General features: G+C 39.5%; 1 protein-coding gene across 1 annotated transcript in view; it reads left to right on the top strand.

The window, feature by feature from the left end:
* p3h2 (prolyl 3-hydroxylase 2) overlaps positions 1 to 25300 on the top strand; it is a 39961-nt gene extending 14661 nt beyond the window's left edge. The window contains exons 3-15 of the mRNA XM_053634341.1: positions 9436 to 9625; positions 11126 to 11257; positions 14859 to 14986; positions 17012 to 17101; positions 18438 to 18478; positions 18575 to 18666; positions 19394 to 19521; positions 20185 to 20280; positions 20568 to 20718; positions 21397 to 21514; positions 21761 to 21836; positions 21920 to 22060; positions 24491 to 25300. Coding sequence (XP_053490316.1) covers positions 9436 to 9625; positions 11126 to 11257; positions 14859 to 14986; positions 17012 to 17101; positions 18438 to 18478; positions 18575 to 18666; positions 19394 to 19521; positions 20185 to 20280; positions 20568 to 20718; positions 21397 to 21514; positions 21761 to 21836; positions 21920 to 22060; positions 24491 to 24574 — 1467 coding nt within the window. The 3' untranslated portion in view covers positions 24575 to 25300. The remainder of the gene's footprint in view (positions 1 to 9435; positions 9626 to 11125; positions 11258 to 14858; positions 14987 to 17011; positions 17102 to 18437; positions 18479 to 18574; positions 18667 to 19393; positions 19522 to 20184; positions 20281 to 20567; positions 20719 to 21396; positions 21515 to 21760; positions 21837 to 21919; positions 22061 to 24490) is intronic.
* Positions 25301 to 26642: the final 1342 nt, after the last annotated feature.

Here is a 26642-nt window from a genome sequence, read left to right as displayed (position 1 = left end):
CAAAGTAAAGAAGTAACATTTTGATCCAAAAATTTGAATGCAAATATTGGCTATTCTGAAAAATATGCAGGAAGCACAAGATTTTTTAGATCATTTGCCTTCTCCTTGCAATACACCATCGAACCAGGCAACTTTTTAGTCTTGGTTTTCCCTAGCCATCATGTACCAGCCAAAACCTAGCATACAGCAATTTTCCAGTAGGTCAGAGACTAAGATGTTGTCATCAAAAGAGAGGCTCCATTGCCAAAACCCAGGGTTCTACCACAGACCTTAAGAGCTTCAGTGTAATGCTCTCCCAACTGAGCTATTGAGCTGCCATGAGTAAAGACTACGCAACTTTCACTGAAATTAAATCAATATTCAGTCCAATGCTCCACCATATGAGTTATTTTGGCCAAAGCACATGAATTCATTACTGTATGAAAGAAAAATCAGAAATTTGGTCCATGTACATCTTGAATAGCATTTCAGCCTAATACAGAAAACATAGAGCAAGCAGGAACCTCCCACCATCAGAGCTCCAGTGTAACATTCCCCCAGCCATTATATTTCAGTCAATGTGCACATGGGCTTAACTGCCTGGACCAAAAGCTTCAGTCTTGGCCCATGTTCATCTTCAACAGAATAGGGTCCCTAGTTAACTTTACAAGTGTTTGGAGCTTTTAGCAAAGGCTTTGCAGGTTCCACCAATATTTGAAATCGGATCACTGGCTTCAGAATCTCCCACCTGAGCTATTTCGACTGTTGGCCGGTTAAAAGAAGTAACATTTTGATCCGAAAATTTGGATCAGAGTCTCCATGGACCAAAAGTTTCCCAGTTTGTAAGTCATTAGCATTTTGGCCCACTACAACCTACATAAGGCAAGCAGGAACCTGCCGCCATGAGGACTACAGTCTAACGTTCCCCAAGTGTTTGGAGCCTTGAGCAAAGGCTTTGCAGGTTCAACTGATATTTGAAATCGGATCGCTGGATTCAAAGTCTCCAGACTGAGTTATTTTTGCCAATGTACACAAAATCAGTACTGTATCAAAGAAAAATCAGAAATGGTCCATATACATCACATAGCTAGTCACTGATCAGCCAGCCTAAGTTAAGTATGTAACCCACCAATACTGGCTAGCCAATACACATAGCCAAGTAAAGGTGAGCTACGAGACCCTATATATAATATGTACTTATAAAATATGAAGCAATGTCAACAACACATTTAACAACAAGGAACCATTGAGGAGCCTCAATCAGTCAAGCCGTGTTAGCTGTTTGTTACACTCTGTCATCAGCTAAATCCTGACTGTGAGCCTGCTATCTAGCCAGTCCAAGCTAGCCCTCCAGATGTTGGAATGATTTTAGTGTATTGCTTAGCCTCAATACCAGAATGTACCTAATGCCTAACGTTTAACATCTTATCTGAAAGGCAGATTTTTACCATTTGGCAGTGTAATACCAAGCCTTGCAGGATATATGGGAGTACAAGCTCTTATTACATCCCAATATTTTAGCCTGCTGGATTTGCTCCTGCAGAGAGTAGTCTGAAAGGGGTCTGAATACTTTTTGAATCTACTATAGGTGACCTGTTGTGCAATATCCTCCTCAGCAGTTTCTAAGGATGCAAAACTCTGTCCCTGGTGCTCTACAATAGACTGAATTAAATCTAACATTGAATCAATGACATAAAGAGATAACTCTGATTAACTCAACGCTGTATATCACTTGAAAAATGGGGTCATTCCATCTATTATAGAGTTTCATCCTATTGGAGCTTTTTTGGACTAACATGACTATAGTCATACTGACCATTTGTATACAAATGTACCTGACTTTGCCTCCATCTTCACCATCCACTGAGTTCTTGTGGCAAAGTACTATCATGCTGCCCCTTGAGGAGGGGATTTGGAGTGCCTGGGTCTAGATCAGCCACAATGGTCAATATATATCCTTCTACTTGGCTATTAAAAATCCCATACACCTGTATCTGGACTGTATTGAGCACCTCTTAAGTGACTTCCTTAAGTGCGTTATGGTAACTGCAAACCCTGATTTTCAGAGGAAGTGAGGAACCCAATTAAAATCAAGGAGCAGGCTTAGAGAAAGGCAGGCAGGGAGGGATATTGTCAGGCAAAGAATAAACTAAAGAAGGCCATCAACAATGTAGCAAAAGACAATTCCAAATGCAACCTGGAGAGACAGTTCAACAACACTCATCAAATAATTCTCCTGCTGTCTGGTGCTCACTCTGCACCATCACCAACTACAAAGGGAGAAGCAGCCAATTTCAACAGACTCTACTGCATTTGAACAGCATCTGTCATCTTCCAATGCTTACTTAACAACTATCCACCCCCCTTCCCTCACTGGACAGCCAAATGTTCAGGTACCTGGGCCTTTTCCCTCACATCGCCAGGTGCCTGCAGTTCAAGTTCAAGTTCAAGTGGTTTTATTGTCATTTCAACCATATACAGTTGGTACAGTACACAGTGAAACGAAACAACTTTCCTCCAGGGCCATGGTGATACATAAAACAACACACTTACCACATGAGGTCACACAGAACTAAATATAATCTGCAAACATTCTACATAAAGTGCACGTTGTGCAGACGTGTGCTTAAAACAAAGGACAGTACAGTTGTCATATCACATCAAACCAGTGACTACAATTCCCATCCTGCACTGTGGCCTACAATCATGGCTGTCATGGACCGCAATTCCCAGAACACACCTTCATTCTAATCACGCACTCCTGCATTCAATTTACACTCACAATCACACCACACATATAAGAGACTGTTCAAATACTTAGTCTTTGCGAAGTAGTATGCTCAGGTGATTAGTCTCTGTCGTATTTCCAAGCCTTATATCGTGTTTGCTTTTTTGGTTGTAGACTTTGTTTACTCTGTTGACCTCAATTCTCTGCCCTGCCTAGTTTAGTCTGTTTGCCTTATTGTTTAACCCAAGCCTGCCTTGTACTTTGATTTCTGCCTGATCCTTTGGTCTTCTTATTGTTTGATTAAACTGCACTTGTTTCTGTACTGTGCCTACATTATGTGACAGAATACTTTGCCATTAAATTGGAAGCAGCAGGAAAGAGGAGATGTCATGCTGGGGAAACCAAGCAAACCGTCCCAGCTGGGGATTCGATCCAGTTTCCTCAGTGGACTGTCGTAGATCTCCCCGAGCCGAATAATGGGTCATCAGGCTACCCTGAATATTTTCTTGTTGATTGCGAGATCTATTTTGCAAGCTTAGTGGACCGCAAGCCCGGCGAGAAGCAATGGCTAAGGTTCATGTTGTCCCAGTTTTTTGGCCCAGCCTGCCACTGGGCGCACTGTCTAGTGGCCATGGGATCCCGAGGACTTGAGAATGTAACTCAGTTCGTGGGACTATTTGTGATGGTGTTCGGCAGTTTAGAATCAAGGGCCGTCCTGGAGGATCTTTTGATGGAGGCCTGCCTCACAGATAAACCTGAGTTGACGTTCACCACCTATTATGAGCAGGCAAACTGGGTGGCCTCCTAACCAAAGCACCTGCCTAAGATCCACTATGTGGTCTCAGCAGCCGAGCTCCAGCCGGAGGTCACCGTGGTCACCAACCTGAGGCCCACAAAGTAGTCTTAGCTCCAAAGCCCCAGTTGGAGGCCAAAGTGATGACCTCCTCCCCAGAGCTCGAGCAGGAGACCCACGTGGTGGTCTCATCCCCAGAGCTCCAACCTGAGATCCATGAGGTGGTCTCACCTGCAGAGTTTCAACATGAGACCCACGAGGTGGTCTCATCCCCAGAGCTCCAGCAGGAGACCCATGAGGTGGTCTCATCCCCAGAGTTCCATCTTGAGACCCATGAGGTTGTCTCATCTCCAGAGCTCCAGCATAAAGTCAAGTTTCTGTTAGAGATGAATGAGGTGACCTCCCAGTGTTCCTGTCTGAGGTCAAAGAGATGGCCTCTCATGCCAAGTTCCTGTCTGAGGTCGAAGAGGTGACCTCCCACGCCAAGTTCCAGTCTGAAACGGATGCCATGACCACCAAAGTTCTCCTCAGGTTTGAAACTGACATCACGACGTCACGCTCACACCTGAGTCTCTTGACACAACCAACTGTGTGCTCCTCATGCCTGAAACTGATGTCACGACCACCCAAGTTATGCTCATGCCAGAGTCTGTTGACACGACCGAGCAAGTTCTCATCATGCCTGAAGAACTTGTCATGATCAACCAGGTTCTGCTCACGCCTGAAATCGACGTCATGACCAACCAAGCTATGCTCACGCCAGAGTCTGTTGACACGATCAACCAAGATCTCCTCATGCCTGAAATCAACGTCACGACCAACCAAATTATGCTCACACCAGAGTCTGTTGACATGACCAATCAAGATCTCCTCATGCCTGAAATCAGTGTCATGACCAACCAAATTATGCTCACACCAGAGTCTGTTGACATGGCCAATCAAGATCTCTTCATGCCTGAAATCGATGTCAAGACCAGCCAAGTTCTGCTCACGCCTGAAGTCGACGTCATTACCAACCAAGTTATGCTCACACCAGTATCTGTTGACACGACCAACCAAGTTCTGCTCACGCCTGATGTCGACATCATGACCAACCAAGTTATGCTCACGCCAGAGTCTGTTGACACGACTGACCAAGATCTCCTCATGCCTGAAGCCGACATCACAACCAACCAGGTTTTGCTCATGCCTGAAGCCGACATCAAAACCATTTTATCTTAACCGATTTTAAAACTGTGGGAGATCACAGATATAAGGACAGTTTCAACCGATTTTTAATATTATAATCCTCTGAACACACACATTAGATGATTTGGCCAGACTCCCAGACCACACACCTGTCTATTGTAGTAACGATATCACAAATACATAATCTCACAGAAATTCACGTTTTATCAAACGTGAATTCAGAAGACAGTATCACTCACACTTCATTTTGTTTATTAGCCACATAGAAGCTGCCTCATTCACACAGAAGAAAGTTAACACACACATTCTCTCTCTCTCTTTCTCTCAAGAACGAGAGAGCACAGTGTGTGTAGTGTAGGCTGAACCTACTATTAAAATTATTCGGTTGTCTCTGTTGCGGAGCCATACTCCAGGTTCATGGCATGTTTGTGGTTGCTATTTTTCCGCTATAAAAGCACGCAACACCCAGTTGGTGACGCTTGCTCGCACTCATTGGCTGTTGTGGGTATCCTGCCTTCAGCAGCCCTATCAAGAGTCGTAAATATCAAACATTTGATAGTTACGATTTGGGATCGGGGAGGCTCTGACTCGATCCAGAGCAGTAAAATAATCGTAATGACAAAAAGTCGGTAACGACAAGCCTCGAATCAAATCGCCTTGAAGCCTCTTTTGGTTAAGCCATTCCTTTGTTGATATGGATGTATTCTTTCTTGTACTGAAAGGTGAAATTCCTTTTCATCTTCAGCTTACTTGCAGACTAGCGGCTGGTATTTGTAGCTATTCATGATTCCCGCTATCTTGATAAAGCCCACAGTTCTGGCTGAAGAAAAGCAGCCCAAAATCATGGTGCTGCCACCACCATGCTTCATTGTGGGTATGGTGTTTGTTGATGTGCTTTTTTTTGTGGCAAACATACCTTTTGGAATTAATTAATTATTTATTATTAGTTAGTTTTTTGTGAGAAAAGGCTTCCTTCTAGCCACCCTACCCTATAGCCCAGACATGTGAAGAATACAAGAGATTGTTGTAACATGCAGAGAGTAATCAGTACTTGTCAGATATTCCTGCAGCCATTGGTCTCTTGGCAGCCTCTCTGGTAAGTTTTTGTCTTGTTCTTTTGTAAATTTTTGAGGGATGTTCTGTTCTTGGTAATGTCACTATATGCTTTATTTTCTCCACTTGTTGATGGCCTTCACTGTGTTCCATGGTACTTCTAATACTTTGGAAATTCTTTTATACCCATCTCCTGATCGATTCCATTCGACAGTGAGACCCTGTACATGATTTGTAAGCTCTTTGCAGACCATGGCTTCAGCAGTCAGATGAAATCAAGAAGATATCAAGAATATCCTACAGAAACAGCTGGTCTTTATTTGAGGCTAATCAGAATAATTTAATTGATGACAGCTGCATGTACAGTATCTCACAAAAGTGAGTACACCCTTCACATTTTTGTAAATATTTGATTATATCTTTTCATGTGACAACACTGAAGAAATGACACTTTGCTATAATGTAAAGTAGTGAGTGTACAGCTTGTATAACAGTGTAAATTTGCTGTCTCATAAAAATAACTCAACACACAGCCATTAATGTCTAAACTGCTGGCAACAAAAGTGAGTACACCCCTAAGTGAAAATGTCCAAATTGGGCTCAAAGTGTCAATATTTTGTGTGGCCACTATTATTTTCCAGCACTGCCGTAACCCTCTTGGGCATGGAGTTCACCAGAGCTTCACAGGTTGCCACTGGAGTCCTCTTCCACTCCTCCATGATGACGTCACAGAGCTGGTGGATGTTAGAGACCTTGTGCTCCTCCACCTTCCGTTTGAGGATGCCCCACAGATGCTCAATAGGGTTTAGGTCTGGAGACATGCTTGGCCAGTCCATCACCTTCACCCTCAGCTTCTTTAGCAAGGCAGTGGTCGTCTTGGAGGTGTGTTTGGGGTCGTTATCATGCTGGAATACTGCATACTGATCATGCTCTGCTTCAGTATGTCACAGTACATGTTGGCATTCAGGGTTCCCTCAGTGAACTGTAGATCCCCAGTGCCGGCAGCACTCATGCAGCCCCAGACCATGACACTCCCACCACCATGCTTGACTGTAGGCAAGACACACCTGTCTTTGTACTCCTCACCTGGTTGCCGCCACACACGCTTGACACCATCTGAACCAAATAAGTTTATCTTGGTCTCATCAGACCACAGGACATGGTTCCAGTAATCCATGTCCTTAGTCTGCTTGTCTTCAGCAAACTGTTTGCGGGCTTTCTTGTGCATCATCTTTAGAAGAGGCTTCCTTCTGGGACGACAGCCATGCAGACCAATTTGGTGCAGTGTGCGGTGTATGGTCTGAGCACTGACAGGCTGACCCCCCCACCCCTTCAACCTCTGCAGCAATGCTGGCAGCACTCATACGTCTATTTCCCAAAGACAACCTCTGGATATGACGCTGAGCACGTGCACTCAACTTCTTTGGTCGACCATGGTGAGGCCTGTTCTGAGTGGAACCTGTCCTGTTAAACCGCTGTATGGTCTTGGCCACCGTGCTGCAGCTCAGTGTCAGGGTCTTGGCAATCTTCTTATAGCCTAGGCCATCTTTATGTAGAGCAACAATTCTTTTTTTCAGATCCTCAGAGAGTTCTTTGCTATGAGGTGCCATGTTGAACTTCCAGTGACCAGTATGAGGGAGTGTGAGAGTGATGATACCAAATTTAACACACCTGCTCCTCATTCACCCCTGAGACCTTGTAACACTAACAAGTCACATGACACCAGGGAGGGAAAATGGCTAATTGGGCCCAATTTGGACATTTTCACTTAGGGGTGTACTCACTTTTGTTGCCAGCGGTTTAGACATTAATGGCTGTGTGTTGAGTTATTTTGAGGGGACAGCAAATTTACACTGTTATACAAGCTGTACACTCACTACTTTACATTGTAGCAAAGTGTCATTTCTTCAGTGTTGTCACATGAAAAGATATAATCAAATATTTACAAAAATGTGAGGGGTGTACTCACTTTTGTGAGATACTGTATATGATACTTTGAACAAGAGATTGGATGTGATTGGTTCATTCCGAACACAGCCACATTCCCAATTATACAAGGGTGTTCACATTTATGCAAAAAGTTATTGTACTTTTTCATTTTTTAATTTTCCTTATTTTTCCTGATTGTTTTTCACTTAATTTTTACATGTTGTAATTTAACATTGTGGGTGAGAAAAGTTCTGACATGATTTATCTTGGTTTAATTTTTTCATCACAAAAACTCGCCATTTTAACAGAAATGTGACTTTTTATATCCAGTGTATGTACATGTTATTGTCTATCCACTTGTAAAGTCTGATCTACAGTCTGTCCACAGCACTAGTCATACCAAGAAAAATTATCATACATGTCTGTGCATCTCTCATCATATAATATGTTGGCGAATAAAGTGTATTCTGAATCTGACAAAGTCCTTTGCACCTTGTGGGTTGAAGCAGAAAAATATCTTTAGCATAGCTAGCAGCTGCTGCAGCTCAGGACTAAAGGGTGCTAATGTTTCCTTAGCTCTCTTTAAAATCTCCTCAGTGCTAAAATGGAAAGATTGTGTCAGCGCTATTGAGAAGTTCTAGGCTGAGACATTGAGTAATGGGACACTCTATTCTTGCATCTCTTTCAAGGTGTGAAATACAAGGAGTTTTAAGAACATAAGAACTTATAGTATCTGTTAGCCCTACTGAGTTTGCATGAAAAATATATGTCCAAATACAAATTCAGAGAAAGTTTATTTTGCTCCAGAATGCTTTACCCTTGAAATGGCAGATTAACTAACTGGAGCAACAGCACCATTCTCTCACAGGTTGGTGCTATAGCCAATTGGTTAATTATCCATCCATTTTCTGTACAGCTTATCCTACACGGGGTATCAGGGAGCCTGGGGCCTATCCCATGGAACTTGGGGCACAGCGCAGGGGAGACCGTGGACAGGGTGCCAACCCATTGCATTTGGTTAATTATGTTCATGTGTTTTATATACTGTTGTTGAATAGGACAGCAATATTCGCACTCCATGCTACTGTAAGCATCCATTCTAAAATGTGAAAACAAAAGCACAGCTCTCTTTCAGGACATTTGGGTAACAATAAAAAGGGAAGAAATTTCAGCAGAAAGTTTGCCCTCCAGCAACAGCACTGCTACTGGGAGCACGATGGTGTCTTCTGCTGCACCCTACAGTAATCCTTTGAACCAGCTCAAGACCTTTTCTCTGATGTCAACAACACAGCTAGCCAAAGTCAAGAGATTACATGAACAAAGTGTTTATTTTTTGTTGGATTTAAATTGGCCCCCCAGTTGACATTTTGATCTAGTGCTCAACATTATATCCTAGATTAAAGCAGGACTTTAATCTTTAAAACAGGATCATCTTTCATCCTCTTGATTAAATGAATGGTAAGGAGAAGAAGCCAGTTAATTTTTTCTTTTTTTTTCATTTGTAACCTTGCCTATGCCTATTTTTAACCTAACCTATTCTCACATGCTCCCCAGCTTTTTGGTTTTTGGTTTGTCTAATTATATGCAGTCTGAAACCCAATCACAATCCAACCAATTTCACTAGAATTGGCCATTGGATTAATAGATGAGAACGCACCCTTAGCATAAATTATGGTTTGACAGAACTCATATGTTTAGTATTTTACTCTGCCTACATTTTAAAGCTGTATTTATATTGACGATGGAAAACTTTCTGTATGTTCAGAGAGCCTTCACTGCTGCAGTGCAACTGTACGATAATGGCAGCTATGAAGCATCTGTGGTTCTCTTCGAGGAGGCTTTGACTGAATACTACAAAGCAGACGCAGCATGTCGAGTACTATGTGAGGGCCCTCAGAGCTTCAGGGATCACGATCATGTGCTCTACCGCTACACCCTCTCTGAGCTCATCTCAGGTAAAAAACATTTTCCTGTGCCAGGTCTCAAGATCTCAGCTTATAACAGTTCTAATGTCCTATATTGAACAGTCAACATCTGATCTAGCACTACAGTACTTGCATTCTGTATTAAATATGCATAGGTGTACTGTTTTAATTTTTCTACTAGGTGGTTTTAGGAGTAGTTACTAAAATTACTTGCAAGGTGTCTTTAATGGCACCTAGCTCCTCTAATGCACACTAATAGGACGGAATTTATGATTCTAGGAAACAGTGTTGCACACTACATTGTTTACTTATCATTCTATAGTAGTATTAGGGTTGTGTGTTGTGAAAAAGCTAAAATCACAATTCACAATAAAAAGATATCCCGATACACTATATGGCCAAAAGTATGTGGACACCTGACCATCATGACCATATGTGCTTGCTGAACGTCCTATTCAAATCCATGGCCATTGATATGAAATTGGTTTCCCCTTTGCTGTTGGAACAGTCCCCAGTCTTCTGGAATGTGTCCGACAAGGAGGGCTGGCATGCAATCAGCGTTCCAGTTCATTCCAAAGGTATTCAGTGAGGTTGAAGTCAGGGTTCTGTGCAGGCCACTCAAGTTCTTCCACTCCAAACTTGGCAAAACATATGTTTATGGTTCTCACTTTGTGCACAGTGGCATTCTCATGCTGGTACATGTTTGAACCCTTTGGTTCCAATGAAGGGAAATCATAAACAGTTTGAGGAATGCCCACATATGGATGTGATGGTCAGGTGTCCACATACTTTTGGCTATCTGTATAGTGTATTTCAGAAAATACATAATTTCTCACAATATTGATAAGATGTCATCATATTACCCAGCCTTAAATAGCAGACACTGGGAATACAGAACAGGTTATCTTGTTTCCCAGTGTGTTTGCCTTTTTTTTTAGTTTTGATCACTGTTAATTTACCCTGACTTATAATAATTATAATAATTGGTTGAAGCAGTGGTACTGTATGGCCTTGCTGCTACTTAACTCTTTAATTAACCCAGATCAAAGCCTTGTGTGGTGGCACATGTCTACTTAAAACCACGCAGCTGGTTTATGTGCTCAGCTCACTGAGATGATCTCACCAGGCTTTGATTGAGTGACAGAGTCGAACTAGATAGTGCTGTGTCTGTGAAATTAAACAAATGTCTATAATCATAGACATTATATAATAATGTCTATAATTAACCAAGTCACTATAAATAATATACATTTAATGTGTGATTAAATCCTAGAGAACGACAAAATAAGCTGAGTTGACTCATAATATGCAGGGGAATTTTTTAGAGACCTCTTAAGGGTAGCAGAATAACTGTGCCATGTTGACTTGTTAGGCACTTTTACAATATTGCATTATAGATTTGTTTGCATTATAAGTTGAATTGTATGATCAGAAACACTATGACATGCCAGGAACGCACCATGTGGAAAGCCTCTAAGCCCTGAGAAAACTTAGTGGCTCAGCACTAATGGGTTGAATTATTCTTTCCAGATCATTACACACAAGTCCTGAACTGCAAGCACGGGTGTGTGAGAGATTTGGCTACACGCCCCGGTCGCCTCTCGCCAATGGAGAACTATCTGCCGCTGCACTATGATTACCTGCAGTTTGCTTATTTCCAGGGTAAAGTATATCGTTGGTTTGTCGTGTGCACAACCTCAGTTCAGTGTCTGTACTGCCATAGTCATTTACATGGAATGTAAGCACATATGTGCTGTTTGTGTCCATGCAGACAGCCTTGAAAATACGAAAATTTTGTTGCGTGTTAATACAGTGAGCGTTTTAATCACTAATCTCTCTCTCCCTCCCTCTCAGTAAATGCTGAGAAGCAGGTGTTTGGAAGTGCTATTTTTCAGCTTGTTTTTTGTAGTATGTTGGATGAATCTTTGGTTGATTTTTTAAAAATGTAGAGCGGTAGATATGGCATCTCAGAGGCTGTCCCTATCAGTATGCCATGGCCTAAGGTGTATTCCTGAGCCACAAATATCAATTGAAGATGTTCTCCTCGCTGTAGGACACAAAGTTAAATAAAGCTGTAGTCGTGTTTCTTGCCGAAGAATATCTAGTTAATAAGCTCATAGTAAGCAGTCTTGTAATTAAGGAAAGTTTTGTTCAGGTCACTCCACATTACTCACCATCAATATGAATAATGATCTCCCCACTTTTCATCCCTCATGAGATTTTGGAGATTGACTTAATGTACTTTGGAGAACTGGCAAGTAAAATACAGCTGTCTAGCTAGGATGTCAACAACGTGGCTTCAACACACATAACATCCTTTCGAAGACAGGTACATGATTCACCAATGCAAACGTTCAATATTTTCTTTGGAGTTAAAGATGAAGAAAATTGTTTATGGTGCAAGTACAGTAAGTTGACAGCGTGTTAAATGTAGGGATATAGGATAGAACAACATGTCCACACAAACAGCAGGCTGCCGAATGCACTTCTGTCAAAACCATGCGTTGTTAGACTGCAAATGGAGGGGCAGCGGATTAAATGGAATGAAGGCAGACATAGGGATTCAAATTATTACGAATATGCAGAACAAATATTAGAAGAAAGTAACTTCATTATCACAGAGACAATGACTATTAAGTCAAAAACTACTGACCATAAGGTAAGAAAAACATGTCAAACTGATACTGATCACTCACATCCACTTGCAGGTGAGCTGTCGAAAACCTATGTCAAATAAACAATCATAGGATTAGTGTAAAGGAATGAGCAATGTGTAGGTGACGAGGACCTAACGCTAAACCTAATGCTATCTACTCAAAAGCCACATGTATCCAGAAAGCAAAAAATCCAATTAAGAAGAAATAACCATGCATCACAATTTGTTGTTTTTCCTTTTTGTCCACTAATTCCTTGCCATGACATTCTTGAAGGTTGGTTCGCTTAATATAAATGTTGGAGGTTTAAGGGGAAGTGAGCCCTATTATCAGCAGAAATAACTTAATTTGTGCTCCTCCAGGAAACCCATCGTCATCAGCCCAATGAAGCCGAATGGGGTTGTGGTAGATGGGTCAATGTACTTTTAGCCATGGAACACATGTTAGTGAAGGGGTAGCAATAACTTTTTGTGGTCTAGGAGTAAATGATTTGTCAGAGCACTACTAGTGGTAAAGTAGTACTAAAAGGTTGACTGCTGTTATTTAAAAGAAATATTAAAGGACATATCCTTACTTTGATATGAGTAAATATCTATTCCCCAAGCAACCACAGCTGACTACACTCTCTGTGTGTCTGCCATTAAGCTGCATTCCACTCATTATCTGATATCTGATATATTTTCACTTGATAGTTTCTTCTTATTATTATACTTTGTATGTTTTACATGTCTGTTTCTCTCTTATCACAAAAGCTATCAACATATTCACCAATTTGATGTCAATCAAATCATTCACATAACAGGCAAATTCATGATGCAACCATTATCAAGTTCTATCTCTTTTTGAGATTATTTTGCCTACTGGACTGGTCCACTTTTAATATAATAATAATAATAATAATAATAATAATAATAATAATAATGGTTATTATGATTATTATTAATATTATTAAAATATTAATTTGGGGACGAGAAGGCTTAAAGGCTGAAGGCTGGTGATGAACAACCTGGCTGCCTCCACACCGTTACACAAACTGTTGGTTTTAGAACCACCAGAGGGAATGCGTGAAGGTACACAAAGGAAAGCAGTACAGTTTTTCTGAAGCAAACAACACTGGACTCAAGCTGCAGTCTTGTATTTGCTAATCGAGGAACGGGGTAAAGCTCTAGTGAATATTAAAAACGGGATTCAAGCTTTTAGGTTGCAGGCAGCTAAAAACTTTTGAACAGAAAAGCTCTACCATGAACTGTAATAGCTAAGGCTATTCTACAGAGGACAGAATAATCTGCTTTTAATCAGACTGGAACAAGTTGGTTTAGCCAGTCCCTTTTATCAATCAATGCTTGAGACATGGAAGACACATTTCAAGGTGCAAAAATCTGTGGAAACCTCTGGAGAGTGGGTAATGGAAGAAACACTGCTCCATATCACACTAATCCAAAAAAGGATGCTGCCTTTGGCAAACATACAAACATGTCTCGAAGGAAAGGTTGAACATAACATGGCTTTTGCTATGGACAGCAGTGGGTGGAAATCTGCTGAAGCCATTAGGGAGGCAACAGGCATACAGTCCTCCAGAGTAGCGTCAAAGCTAATGGAAGAGATCTGGATGGTTCTACACAGAACTTGCAGATTGGAAAAATTGATACCGAGGGAATGTGTGCAAATATGGGCAGTGTTAGTAGAACCTCTTGTTGTAAAAGTTCTTCAGTGTTGTATGAGGAACAGGAAGCCTCTTTTAGAGAAGAAAACAACTGATCAACAGTGGAGGATTATTCACAGGGCAATAGCTAAAAACAGACATGTGGTGCACCTAATTCCAGCAGTTACAGGACAGCGTTGGATTTGTGGCCAGTCGGAAATCGGAAAACATTTGGTAGCTTACTAGTTCCTTTTTATTTTTTTAAATAGATGCTTCTTTGGGTTTGGTGAAGTGTTTTCTAACAGAACATTTATTGAAGGTGGGTGTACATTTATAGCATTTGGCCTTATCCAGAGCAACTTATGTTTATCTCATTTATACAACTGAGCAGTTGAGGGTTCCTTATTACCTTTTAATTCCTTAGAAAAATATATAGCACTTTTCTAGACACTCAAAGTGCTTTAGATTATATGTAGGGTTAAAGGCCTTGCCCAAGGGCCCAGCAGAGGCAGCTTGGTAGTGCTGGGATTTGAACTCATGACCATCCAATCAGTAGCCCAACATCTTAACCACTGAGCTACCACTGAAATATTAAAGGTAGGAAAATATAGTTTGCAGTTTGGAGGGAAAAAACAGTGTTCCAAATTAGCAATTTGGAAAACAAGAAAGAACCAGGGTCTTTGGTTGCATTGGTCCAAAAATGATGCTGATTGCCCTGATAGCTGGAATATATGCATGTTACAGGCTGTTGAATAATGTAGAAGGTTTTTGTGATGTGTGGGGCGTGGGGAGGTTCTGTGTCACATCGATAAAGATGAACATTTAGTTTTTAATTTCTGAACGATGAAAAGGCTACAATTTACTGAATTGTAACTATTATTGGGTAAAATAAAGAAGAAAGATGTGTGTTAAATCTTAAATCTCTTTGTCTCTGTTTCTCTGCTTCTGTCTCTCTCTCTCTCTCTAGTGAACAATCTGGAGCAGGCTCTGTGCTGTGCTCTGACTTACCTGCTGTTCCATGAAGAAGAGGAGTTCATGACTGAAAATGTGGAGTACTACACTGAAATGCTGGGACATGGGGGACAGCCTCGCCAGGTGAGTTATGAGTGAAACCATTATTGATATTAAAATTCACAATTGAGGTATTTAGACAATTGAATTGTTTGGATGTCACGTTTAAAGCTGTTTTATTTAAATTTCTAGTTATATTTTTGAATCTACAGTATAAATATGCAGTTTCTTTTTCCATAAGCACAGCTGCCAGATTGCTTAAGGTTGGTTAAGTCTTGTGTTCACCATACCTATTCAGCAAACCCACGAATAATATTTATAATAGAAAATAAAGCCTCACACACAATACTGTATGCATTATATATGCAGTGAGGGAAATAAGTATTGAACACATCAATATTTTTTCCAGTAAATATATTTCCAATGAGGTTATTCACATGAAATTTTCACCAGACATCAGTATTAACTCAAGAAATCTGGAAATATAAAGAATTCACAACATTAAAGTCCATAAATAAAGTTCTGTGTAATAAAGTGGAATGTCATGGGAAAAAAGTATTGAACACGCTAAGAAAAAGCAGCTCTCCAAGGCAAGGAACCAGCTGAAATCCATAAGTAGTTAGAAAGTAATTATACCTCCGATCTGTGCAAATTAATATCAGTTGGATTAGTAAATTGATGGTCTATAAAAAGGCTTTTCGTTACCAAGGTGTCACACAAGAAACATCTCATGATGGGTAAAAGCAAAGAGCTCTCCCAAGATCTCCGCAATCCTATTGTTGAGAAACATATCGATGTAATCGGATACAGATGTATTTCAAAACTTCTGAATCCTCCAGTAAGCACCATTGGGGTCATTATTCAATACTTATTTCCCCCACTGTATACTGTATAGCCAAATACTACATGTGGACACTTGAGAATTAAAAGTGTAGGCCTTTATGTAGGCATTTGTTTGTTTTGTGGGCACAAAGTTGAAAGCATATAATAGTATAGAATGTCTTTGTCTGCTGTAGCATTACAATTTCTCTTCACTGGAACTAAGGGACCAAGCCCAAACCTGTTTCAGCATGACAATGCACACAAAGCGAACTCCATGAAGACATGGTTTGACAAGGTTGTAGTGGAAGACCTCGAGTGGCCTGCACAGAGCCCTGACCTCAACCCTACCTTAACCCTACTGAATACCTTTGGGATGAATTGGAATGACGACTGCATGCCATGCCCTGCCTGACCTCACTATTGCTCTGGTAGCTGAATGGTCAAATCCCCACAGCCATGCTTCAAAATCTAGTAGAAAGACTTCCCAGAAGAGTGAAGGTTATTATTGGGACAGTAAATGGGGACTAAATCTGGAATGGGATGTTCAAAAAGCACATATAAGTTTGTTTGCAGGTGTCCACAAATGTTTGGTCATATAATGTAGAGAAGCTCATGAAGGCTTCTTACTTTCTGCCTAATCAGGCCAGAGTAAATGGTATGTTAAGTTTTTAGCTTATTATGTGGCTACATTTTTCATTCATTCGCAGTGCTTCCAGTTCCTAGGATCACAAATTAAGCATGCTTCATTTCCAGCAGCAGCTTTTCACTCAGTTCTACAGAGGCCTGCCAAATATCCATGGATTTCAGAAAATGTTGAAATGTCACAGAGCTCTTGTTTCATGGCTGTTGTGAAAGAGTAAAACCGTTCCAAAAAATACAAATGCTACCATCTGTTTTCTGTTCATAACTTAGCTCTCACTGAAATTAGGTGTAGTTCAAAACTACACATAATTTCACTACAGAATATTTACAAAGCATTAGGCTTTGCTTCAGCGGTTCTTTTCAGGCTAGTCCTGAAGGAGATGGGACGTTATGCTCGGGTATGGGGCTCATTTTTAGACTAAAATAGACGTCTGTATTACATGTATGTAATATGGAGGTTCTTGCATTTTCTCACTAATGCTGCCCGGTGGTGGTATTTTACTACAGTACTACAATTGTATTTAGATCATATTTTAATGGTCTGTGAAAGGGGGACATTGTCACTAACCTCGTCTTTTCCCTACTGTGGACTGCTTGGTTGAGAATAATGCAGAATTGTAAAACTTTCCTCCTCCTTGTCTGTAGGATGCTGTGCACTATTTGAAGAGACACAAGAAAGAGTTGGAACTACTCCTCATCGGCAGTAATAATTTGGGTGTGCAGTACGTAGAGGAGGTGAGAATTTAATTTGGACTGTTTAATTACATATATATTTGTGTGTGTGTGTGTGCGCGCACACTTGTCCATGTATGTTCCTACTAGTGATCATGTCCAGCACTCATCTCTTCAGTCTATATAGGCCGCAACACCATTTATTTCAGCAAAAAGAAAGCACTGAAAGACAAACTATTTGGACATCTTTTCCATATTTCAAGTTTTTGGAGGCCTCAAAAACAGAATATTCTTATTTGCAGCACAAGCAACTCTAACTCAGCTTCACTGAATCAATTTAAGCCATTTTTTCCCACTTGTGATTTCAGTAGTCTATATTATATTACTTTTCACACTGTGTGAGATGATCCCAAAAACAAAGCTGCTTAAAATGTACAACAGAGTTTGTGATCATGTGTTTTTCATGTCACATTATACACTGGTCCTCCAACAGTAGTCATGCAATTAAAGAAAATTTCTACGTTCTACTTACGTCATTAATCGGCGTGATCTGGAAATCAGAAATCATGCAGAAAACAGGCTCACATAAACATAAACATTTTTCAAAGGGTACTTGAGGTAATAAGAAAGTTAACATTAGTTTTAGTTTTGTTTACATTTCATCATCGCCACTGTTTGTAGCTGCGCTGTGAGTTTGGCATCCTCCTATGCTGTCGTCCAATCTGTGCCTTTTAGACAAGCGGTGTAGCAGTGTTCATACTCTGAGATCCATCCATTTTCCATACTACCTTACACTGGAGTGTATCCCAGGGAATTCAGAGCATAAGGCGGGGGACACCCTGGATGGGATGCCAACCCATTGCAGGGCACAATCACACACTACAGACATTTTGGAAGTGCCAGGCAGCCTACAAGACTCGTCAACTCATATCTCAACTCACAATTCTGAGACCCCATAATCAGGCTGAAACCCGGCTTTACCTCATCAGATTAATGATAACTGTAGTCTGCTGAAAGCTTTACTTTTATTGGCTCATTGCTGCATACATCAGGGCATGTTTTATGTGAATTAGAGGTGTATATAAGGGAAATTTAGGGCATGCAATGTACATATAGGTAATGGTAAGTAAGGACTAGTGATCAGGAACTTGGGTCCATATAGCTGAAACTGATTCATTAGTTGCAGTCAGATCAACTCTTGCTTTGTTGTCGTTTTCTGTTTCATGCATAACTATTATGTATTTCATTCTGTGTGCTCATTTCTGTGCAACGTTGATGATTAAAGGATGATTAATGGTAACAGGTGCTTATAAATTAGGAATCATTTATTTCTATGATGCGTGCATAGTTGTTTGAAATACATGTCCTCAGTCTGATTATTTTTCTGTTTTCTTTTAAGAACTACTGGAGCAGCTCTGGTGGAAGAGATGATGAAAATCGGTATTTCACTCTGTTTATTAGTTCCAGCTGAACACTATCGATACTAGTATTCAAACGGCATGAGTCCGTGGCTCATATTTTCTCATTTTTCCTCAGGATCCCCTCCGGAACAGACGGGTGGATGGAGTATGTGCCCATATCTAAGAAAAAGAACAGCTCAGTGGTCATGATGCAGCAGCTACAAGAGGGTAGGTTGATGTAGTGATTAAGATTTTTTTAAGCCAGCAGGAGGACACACATACATTAACATCGCAATATATTAACAGAATAACAGCTCAATATACCTGATTAAACAAGGAAAATTACAATGATCAATTCTATTGCTGCTTGGCTCTTTCTGACACCTACATATATGTATGGTGTGACAAAATAAGTGACCCAATATCCATTAGCATTGAAACTGCATTCAAAATACAGTTCAGCTGGACTAGACACAATCAGGCCTGATTACTGCAAACCCTGTTCAATCAAATCGACACTTAAATAGAATTTTTTCTATAGCATGCAGTTAGTTAAAAGGTCTTACTCAGTAACACACTATGTCAAAGTTGAAAGAAATTCCAGAAATCATGAGGAAGAAGGTGATTGAAATACATCAGTTACAAATATACAATACAAGGGTTACAAAGCTATTTCAAAGGCTCTGGGACTCCAAAGAACCACAGTTTCCTCCAAATGGAAAAACCTAGCACAGTAGTGAACCTTCCCAGAAGTGGCCGACCTTCCAAAATTATTTTCCACTTTATTACACATAACTTTATTTATGTTTAATGTTGTGAAGTCTTACATTTTCCGGATTTCTTGAGTTAATATTGAGTTAATATTAACATGAAAATTTCATGCGAATAGCCTCATTGGAAATATATTTACTGAAAAAAATGTTGACACGTCCGATACTTGTTTCCCCCGCTGTAGGAGGCTCTTTGTTGTATGACAGAATTCGACTGGTGAAGAACTCGGTTGCTCTAAACGGAACACAGAGGGTTCTCTTTGATGATGTGATTTCTGAAGATGAGTGTTCTGACCTGAGGCATCTGGCACATGTATGTCGATCTCACACACACACACACACACACACACATTGACTTGTGTGTTCACAACTGTATTGGTATGTGTTGTAATCTTCAGGTTCCCCAAAAAATGTAGATGAGCCTGTCGACATTTGAACGTAGAATGACTGACGGTTGCATAGGTGTTTTGAACTTTCCGATATTAATGGACACCCTAGAAACACTACCTAACCCCACCCCATCTCACATTAGTAAGTTCTCATATGACACCTTAAGAACCCATGTCCTTAATTAACTTAACATTTTCACACTCTACAAAACAAAGCTGAAAAAAATCTGATTTGATCGATACATCGATCCATATCACTGGATCGTTACACCCGTACTAACCATACTGACTTCTCTACTGCTTCCTGCTTGCAGAAGGCATTAAAATTGCCCTTAACCTGGTTAAAATATGGCTTCAATCTCACAGTTGTTTCTGTTACGCCTACAAATTTCAGAGACACACATTTTTTTATCCGTTGTCATTCATTCTGCCCCTATTGACAGTATTAAACAGTTAAAAAAAAAAGAAAGAAAGAAAGATCGGCTGTAAACAAGCCACAAGAGGATATCCATGTTTTCTGTGAGTATCATGATACCAGAGGAGACATTTGCAATAATTATTGTTTTATATTTTATCTCCAATGTTAGATTACGACAAGTACTGGAGATGGTTACAGAGGAAAGGTGTCCCCTCACACACCAAATGAAAAATTTGAAGGGACAACTGTGCTCAAAACTTTGAAGGTGATTTTGTTTTCTATTCTGGTAAGGTAACTGATATTTGAGTGATGAGTGTGTAGTGGGGCTCTGCTTTATCTGCCCCATGGATGATCCGCCACTGGTTACGACTAAAAACGAAAGTGGTCAGGAGTAAAAACTTTTCACAGTACATATGATGGGTCACGTCATGTGCTTTATATTTGAATAGGTTCATTGTGTTCATAAATCAATTTGTATTTGGCTGCGGAAACTAGAACTGCTGCTTTATGCAAAATCGGTATCTCTAATTTTGGAACTGTTGTGGTTTACAGTATGGTTATGAAGGCCGTGTTCCTTTAAGAAGTGCTCGTCTCTTCTACGACGTCAGCGAGAAGGCCAGGAAGATAATCGAGTCCTATTTCATGCTGAATTCCACTCTACATTTCTCATACACACATCTAGTGTGCAGGACGGCTGTCCCAGGTGTGTGTTGCACTAAATCACTTGTGCTGAGAATCCAGTATAAACGTTGTAAATAGAAATACAAAACTTCCAGATTCAGTAACGTAGTGCTGAAACATGCAATAATAGAGTAATAGACAATGTAAAAAAAAAAAAGAAAAAAGAAAAGAAAACAAGCCATGGCATCAGTGTATTATGTGGAATTATGCTTGGAATTCCCAGTAGGGAACTGGTGCAACATCTGCCTTGCCAGAGTTCTCTGACAAGCCTAATGTCATTAACAAAATGGTAGCACACACAGTCAGTGGGAAAAAGATTTTCCTTTGCCTCATTTTCTATTTGAAAAAAACTTGATTTTACATGATATGTGACTGATAAATATTTATGGGCAAAGATGAACAAAGCCGTTACCTTATACATCGCTTCTTTTCACTAGTTACACAGAAATAATTCATGTAGATCTTCTTTATATGTGTATCAATTTCTGAGACTAGAAATACAAGTATGGCCTTATTCTGGCCATCCAGGTTTTTCTGAACACTGGAATGTGTTTGTGTCCGGTATTGTTGAACTTCACAACTTGAAACATTTGACTAATCTTAAGTAATGCACCTTTAAGCTCATTTGACTGTTTTTACTAGAATACTGACCGTTACCTAAGTTAACTGTCCTAACTGTTGTTGTCTTTTTTCACATTAGATCAGCAGGAGCACAGGAATGACCTTAGTCACCCGATCCACGCTGATAACTGTCTTCTAGACCCCGAAGCCAGTGAATGCTGGAAAGAGCCTCCTGCTTACACATACAGAGACTATAGGTAGGAACTGATTTGATACTTGGATGGGATTGGTTTATTGCATTTCATAGTAATGGTTAGTAAGAGTCAATCAAAACAACAGGACTACTCTTAAACATGTTTCATCACTAATCACTGGAGTTTCATTACTTCTAAAATAATAATAATAATAATAATAATAATAATAATAATAATAATCTTTTATTCAAAATGTCTGCATTCATTTCCTTTTATAACTTATATAGAGAAATTCTCTTTGTCTCGTAGTGCCCTTCTTTACCTCAACGGGGATTTTGAAGGTGGTGATTTCATATTTACTAAAATGGATGCCAAAACTATCACGGTATGAAAGTTATGAAACCTTTACTTGGTTTACATAAGGGAAGTGTTTTTTTTTCCTGTTTGTAATAATATTTTCTGCTTCAGGCTTCAGTGAAGCCGAGGTGTGGGCGGATGGTGGGTTTCTCCTCAGGTGGTGAGAACCCACATGGTGTGCGTGCAGTCACAAGAGGGCAGCGTTGCGCTGTGGCGATCTGGTTCACCCTTGATCCTCTCTATAGAGAGCTAGTGAGTATTGCCATCACGTGATGGAAATGATGGAATTGCCAAACTTAGAGGATGTTCACCTGGCATTTTTTACTTTGTAGCAAATAAACAAGTCACAGATATGACACAAAACAATTTTTGTTTAATAGCTGAACATTCTGGCTTCATAAAACATACAAATTAAATGAATTTATTTTAATTAATGGCATATCTTTTTCCAAATCAAGTAGAGGAAAAAATATGGAATTTTTATAATTTGCATTTCTAAACCAAATACCTGCACAAATCTAAAAATGCTAATTAGTCTGCAGTTTAAAGAGAGTGCTTACAGACCTTAACAAGCTGTTGGACTTGGCTAATTGAAAGGAAACAACAAGAGAGTTGTCAGGTTTGTGTTGATTTTGATGTATGTTTTGGATCATTGTCCTGCTGGAAGATCCAACCACGGCCCATTTTAAGCTTTCTGACAGAGGCAGTCAGGTTTTCATTTAATATCTGTTGATATTTGATGGAGTCCATGATGCCATGTATCCTAACAAAATGTCCAGATCCTCTGGCAGAAAAACAGACCCAAAACATTAAAGATCCACCTCCATATTTAACCGTGGGCATGAGCTACTTTTCCATATGACTACCTCTCTGTGTGCCAAAACCACCTCTGGTGTTTATTACCAAAAAGCTCTATTTTGGTTTCATCTGACCATAGAACCCGATCCCATTTGAAGTTCCAGTAGTGTCTGGCAAACTGAAGACTCGAGTTTGTTTTTGGATGAAAGGAGAGGCTTTTTTCTTGAAACCCTTCCAAACAACTTGTGGTGATGTAGGTGACTTCAGATTGTAGTTTTGGAGACTTTCTGACCCCAAGATGCAACTAACATCTGCAATTCTCCAGCTGTGATTTTTTGACCACTTGAACCATCATCTTCACAGTGCGTTGAGACGATATAGACACACATTCTATTCCATAACATTTCCAGTTGACTGGAACTTCTTCATTATTGCCCTGATGGTGGAAATGGGCATTTTCAATGCGTGTGCTATTTTCTTATAGACACTTCCCATTGTGTGAAGCTCAACAACCTTTTGCTGCACATCATAGCTATATTCCTTGGTCTTACCCATTGTTATGAATGACAGGGAATTTGGCTTGCATGTTACCTCATATTTATACCCCTTTAGTCACCCAGGTGTACTAAAAAAATGTAAATATCATTGGGAATATACTTCAAATATATTTTTCTCATATGAATTGATAGGGGTGCCAATAATTGTTGCACACATATTTAACAAAGATTTTTTTTTATTAAGCTGTGTTGTGTTTGCAATTGTTTGATTGATATTCATGAGACCAGACTATTTTTGTCAATTTTTTTAACAAAAGATCAAAAGGTTAAACAATAAAGACAAATTTTCACAGCCTTCTCTACTCATATTTACCAATATTAGTGGAGGGCACTGTACACATAGAAGAGCCAAAAGACCTTTTTTTTCACCTAAACAGAAGAAAACAAGGTTACAGTGGGCTAAAGAGAAGCAGTCATGCAGTGTGGAGGATCGGATGAAAGTGATATTCGGTGATGAATCACGAATCTGCATTGCCCAAGGAGATGATGCTGGAACTTTTGTGTGGTGTCATTCTAATGAAACATATAAAGATGACCGCCTGAAGAAAACAATCAAATTTCCCCACTCATTTATGATATGGAGTTGCATGTCAGGTAAAGGACCAGAGGAGACCTCAACAGTCAATGCACAGTTGCACGTTAAAATTTTAGACTCTTTTCATTCCATCGATAGAATATAGGTTTGGTGATGATGAAGTCATTTTTCAGGATGATAATGCCTCTCACCACAGAGCAAATAGTGTTAAAGCTTTTCTTCAGGAAAGGCATATCAACTCAGTGACAAGGCCAACAGTCCGGATCCCAATCCGATTGAAAATTTATGGTGGAAATTTTAAAAACTGGTCCATGACAAGGCTCCATCCTGCAAAGCTGATCGGTCAACCGCTAATCGAGAAAGTTGGATCCAGCTTGATGGAGAATATTATTTTTCATTAGTGAAGTCCATGCCTCAAAAAAAAAGCCAGAGGAGGAGCAGCAAAGTACTAATTGTGATTTCTTTTGTTGATGATTCCATATTTTTTTCCTCTATTTGATTTGGAAAAAAATATAGCATCAATTAAAATAAATTCATTTAATTTGTTTGAAGTATGTTTTACGAAGCCAGAATCTTCAGTTATTAAACAAAAATTGTTTTGTGTCATATTGGTGATTTGTTCATTTGCTACAAAGTAAAAAAAAAAAAAAAACGCAGGTGAACATCCTCTAAGTGTGGTGATTCCATCATTTTTGCCAGGGGTAGTAAGTCAAGACACATCAGATTGTGCTCAGGTTTTCTGTGTGTCTTCATGAACTTCCTTTTGTGTTTTCAAAATCTCATTTTCTTTAGGAGAGGCTTCAAGCTGACGAAGTGATTCAAGCTCTTGAAAACCAGCACCAGTGGGATCACATCAACCAGAAAGATGAGTTATAGTCCAAGTCAATGAGAGCAAGTCTGAGATTCACAGAAAGCATTTCATATAGAGCAGTTACTATTTATTTTGCCTAATGTTATCAGAACTATTTTATTTTTATACTGTTTATTGTTGCACTGTGTTTCTGTGATTCAGTCCATGAGATTGAGTTGTTGTGCATATCAGGTTACATTTAGGTCGTATCTTCCAATATTACCTTTAACGTGCTGGTGCATCATGGATCATGCAGAGATACTGTACAAGATAATCTACAGTGTAGATACCTTTTTCGTGGGGTTATTAAAACAATTGTTCAGGTACATTAAGAGAGAAATTTTATTAGTATTGGTGTGAGGATTTGCAAATGATTTTTGTGTTTACTGCACATGCCTTACAGCAAAACCTTTTTTTTTTTTCAGTCTGGTAGCACCAATCATTGGAGCACTGTATTTTCTTTTACAGAGTGATATCAAATTATTAAGATGTAGTTTGTTCCTGTTTCAAGGAATTGTCTCTAAATTGTGGCTTATCATGGTTCATGGTTCTGGTTTTCTCTCCAGTTGCCATTTGCACTGTCCTTTAAATATGGCAAAGGAGTTTAGTTTAGACTCAGTTTGTTCACATTATTTGTGCTAAGGAGCATGGCCACGCACTGATGTGTATTGTGACACATATTTAATGATACCTTAAACTGACACAAGATATTTGTAACAATAATGTATTTTAAATTAAAGATTTAAACACAAGTGAGAGCAGAGTATTTTTGTGATTTTTTTTTTTTTAAACAAAAGATCAAAAGGTTAAACAATGAAGACAATTTTTCACAGCCTTCTTTTTCTCATATTTACCAAGGATGCCAATATTAGTGGAGGGCACTGTATGTGGTTTTAAATGAAAATGATCCAGGGACTATGGATTTTTAAAATATTTTTCCCATCTTAAAAATCCATACATAGCTAAAATGATATGAGTTACAGATATGTTTGACATTTTATTTACTTTCTTAAAAATAATTGCCATTAATAGTAGTAATTAAGAATCTCTTTGGCTTTTTACCAGCATTTTACCAGCTGGCAAACATATTTATAGCAGTTTCCTAAATGTCTGTAATTTAATGAAAGAAGAGGGACTACTCTGAAAACAACTGAGGAAAGTGCTACATGATATGGACGCTTAAGATTGGACTGCAGTCATATTGCTTTCTGAATGGCAACTGCATTAACTTTAACAGACCACAATTAAGATGCAAAATACATAGAACAAAAATATTTTTCCGTTTTGGTTTCACTATATTTAGTTACGCTACATGATGAACTACAGCATAATTACAGTCCCCTCTGATAGTATTGGAACTCTTTTGGCCAATTCTTTTGGTTTTACTACACACTGAAGAAATTCCGGTTAGAGATCAAAAGGTGTATATGACATGACAGATCAGAATTCTAGCTTTCATTTGCTGATATTTACACATAGATAAGTTAAACAACTTAGAACATTACAACTTTTGTTTGAACCCACCCATTTTTCAAGTGATCAAAAAATATTGGGACTTGTGCCCGACAGGTGTTTCTTGTTGACGAGGTTTGCCCTGGTAAGATTGTTTAAACAGTTGTTTTGCTCTGAATGTCTACTCCTGGATTCAGCCCTGGGTTTCACTTCTGAAGACTGGACTTATAATTAAAAGACTGGATTATTAAAAAGGATAAACCAACATGAAGACCAGAAAGCTGTCTATAAGGGAAAGACAATTTTGCATCTGAAAACGAGGGAAAATCAAATAGCCAACAATTTGGAATTTACTGAAATAGAAAGAAACCACTGGTGTACTGCACTAACAACCGGTATTGAACAGGTCAGCCAAGGAAAATGACAGCAGTTGATAACATAAACATTGTGAGAGCTAACATCACCAACAACCTCCACAGGGCAGAGGTAAAGCTATCATAATCCACTGTTCAAAGAAGTCTTTGAGAGCAGAAATGTAAAGCCACACCACAAGATGTAAACCATTCATCCGCAGTAAGAATCAGAAGGCCAGACTGGAATTTGCAAAGAAATACACAGATGAGCCTCAAAACTTCTGGAACT

This window comes from Ictalurus furcatus, chromosome 10, assembly GCF_023375685.1.
Source record: "Ictalurus furcatus strain D&B chromosome 10, Billie_1.0, whole genome shotgun sequence".
Classification (NCBI taxonomy): Eukaryota; Metazoa; Chordata; class Actinopteri; order Siluriformes; family Ictaluridae; genus Ictalurus; species Ictalurus furcatus.
Note: the sequence above shows the minus strand (reverse complement) of the source record. Positions and strands in the feature narration are given on the sequence as shown.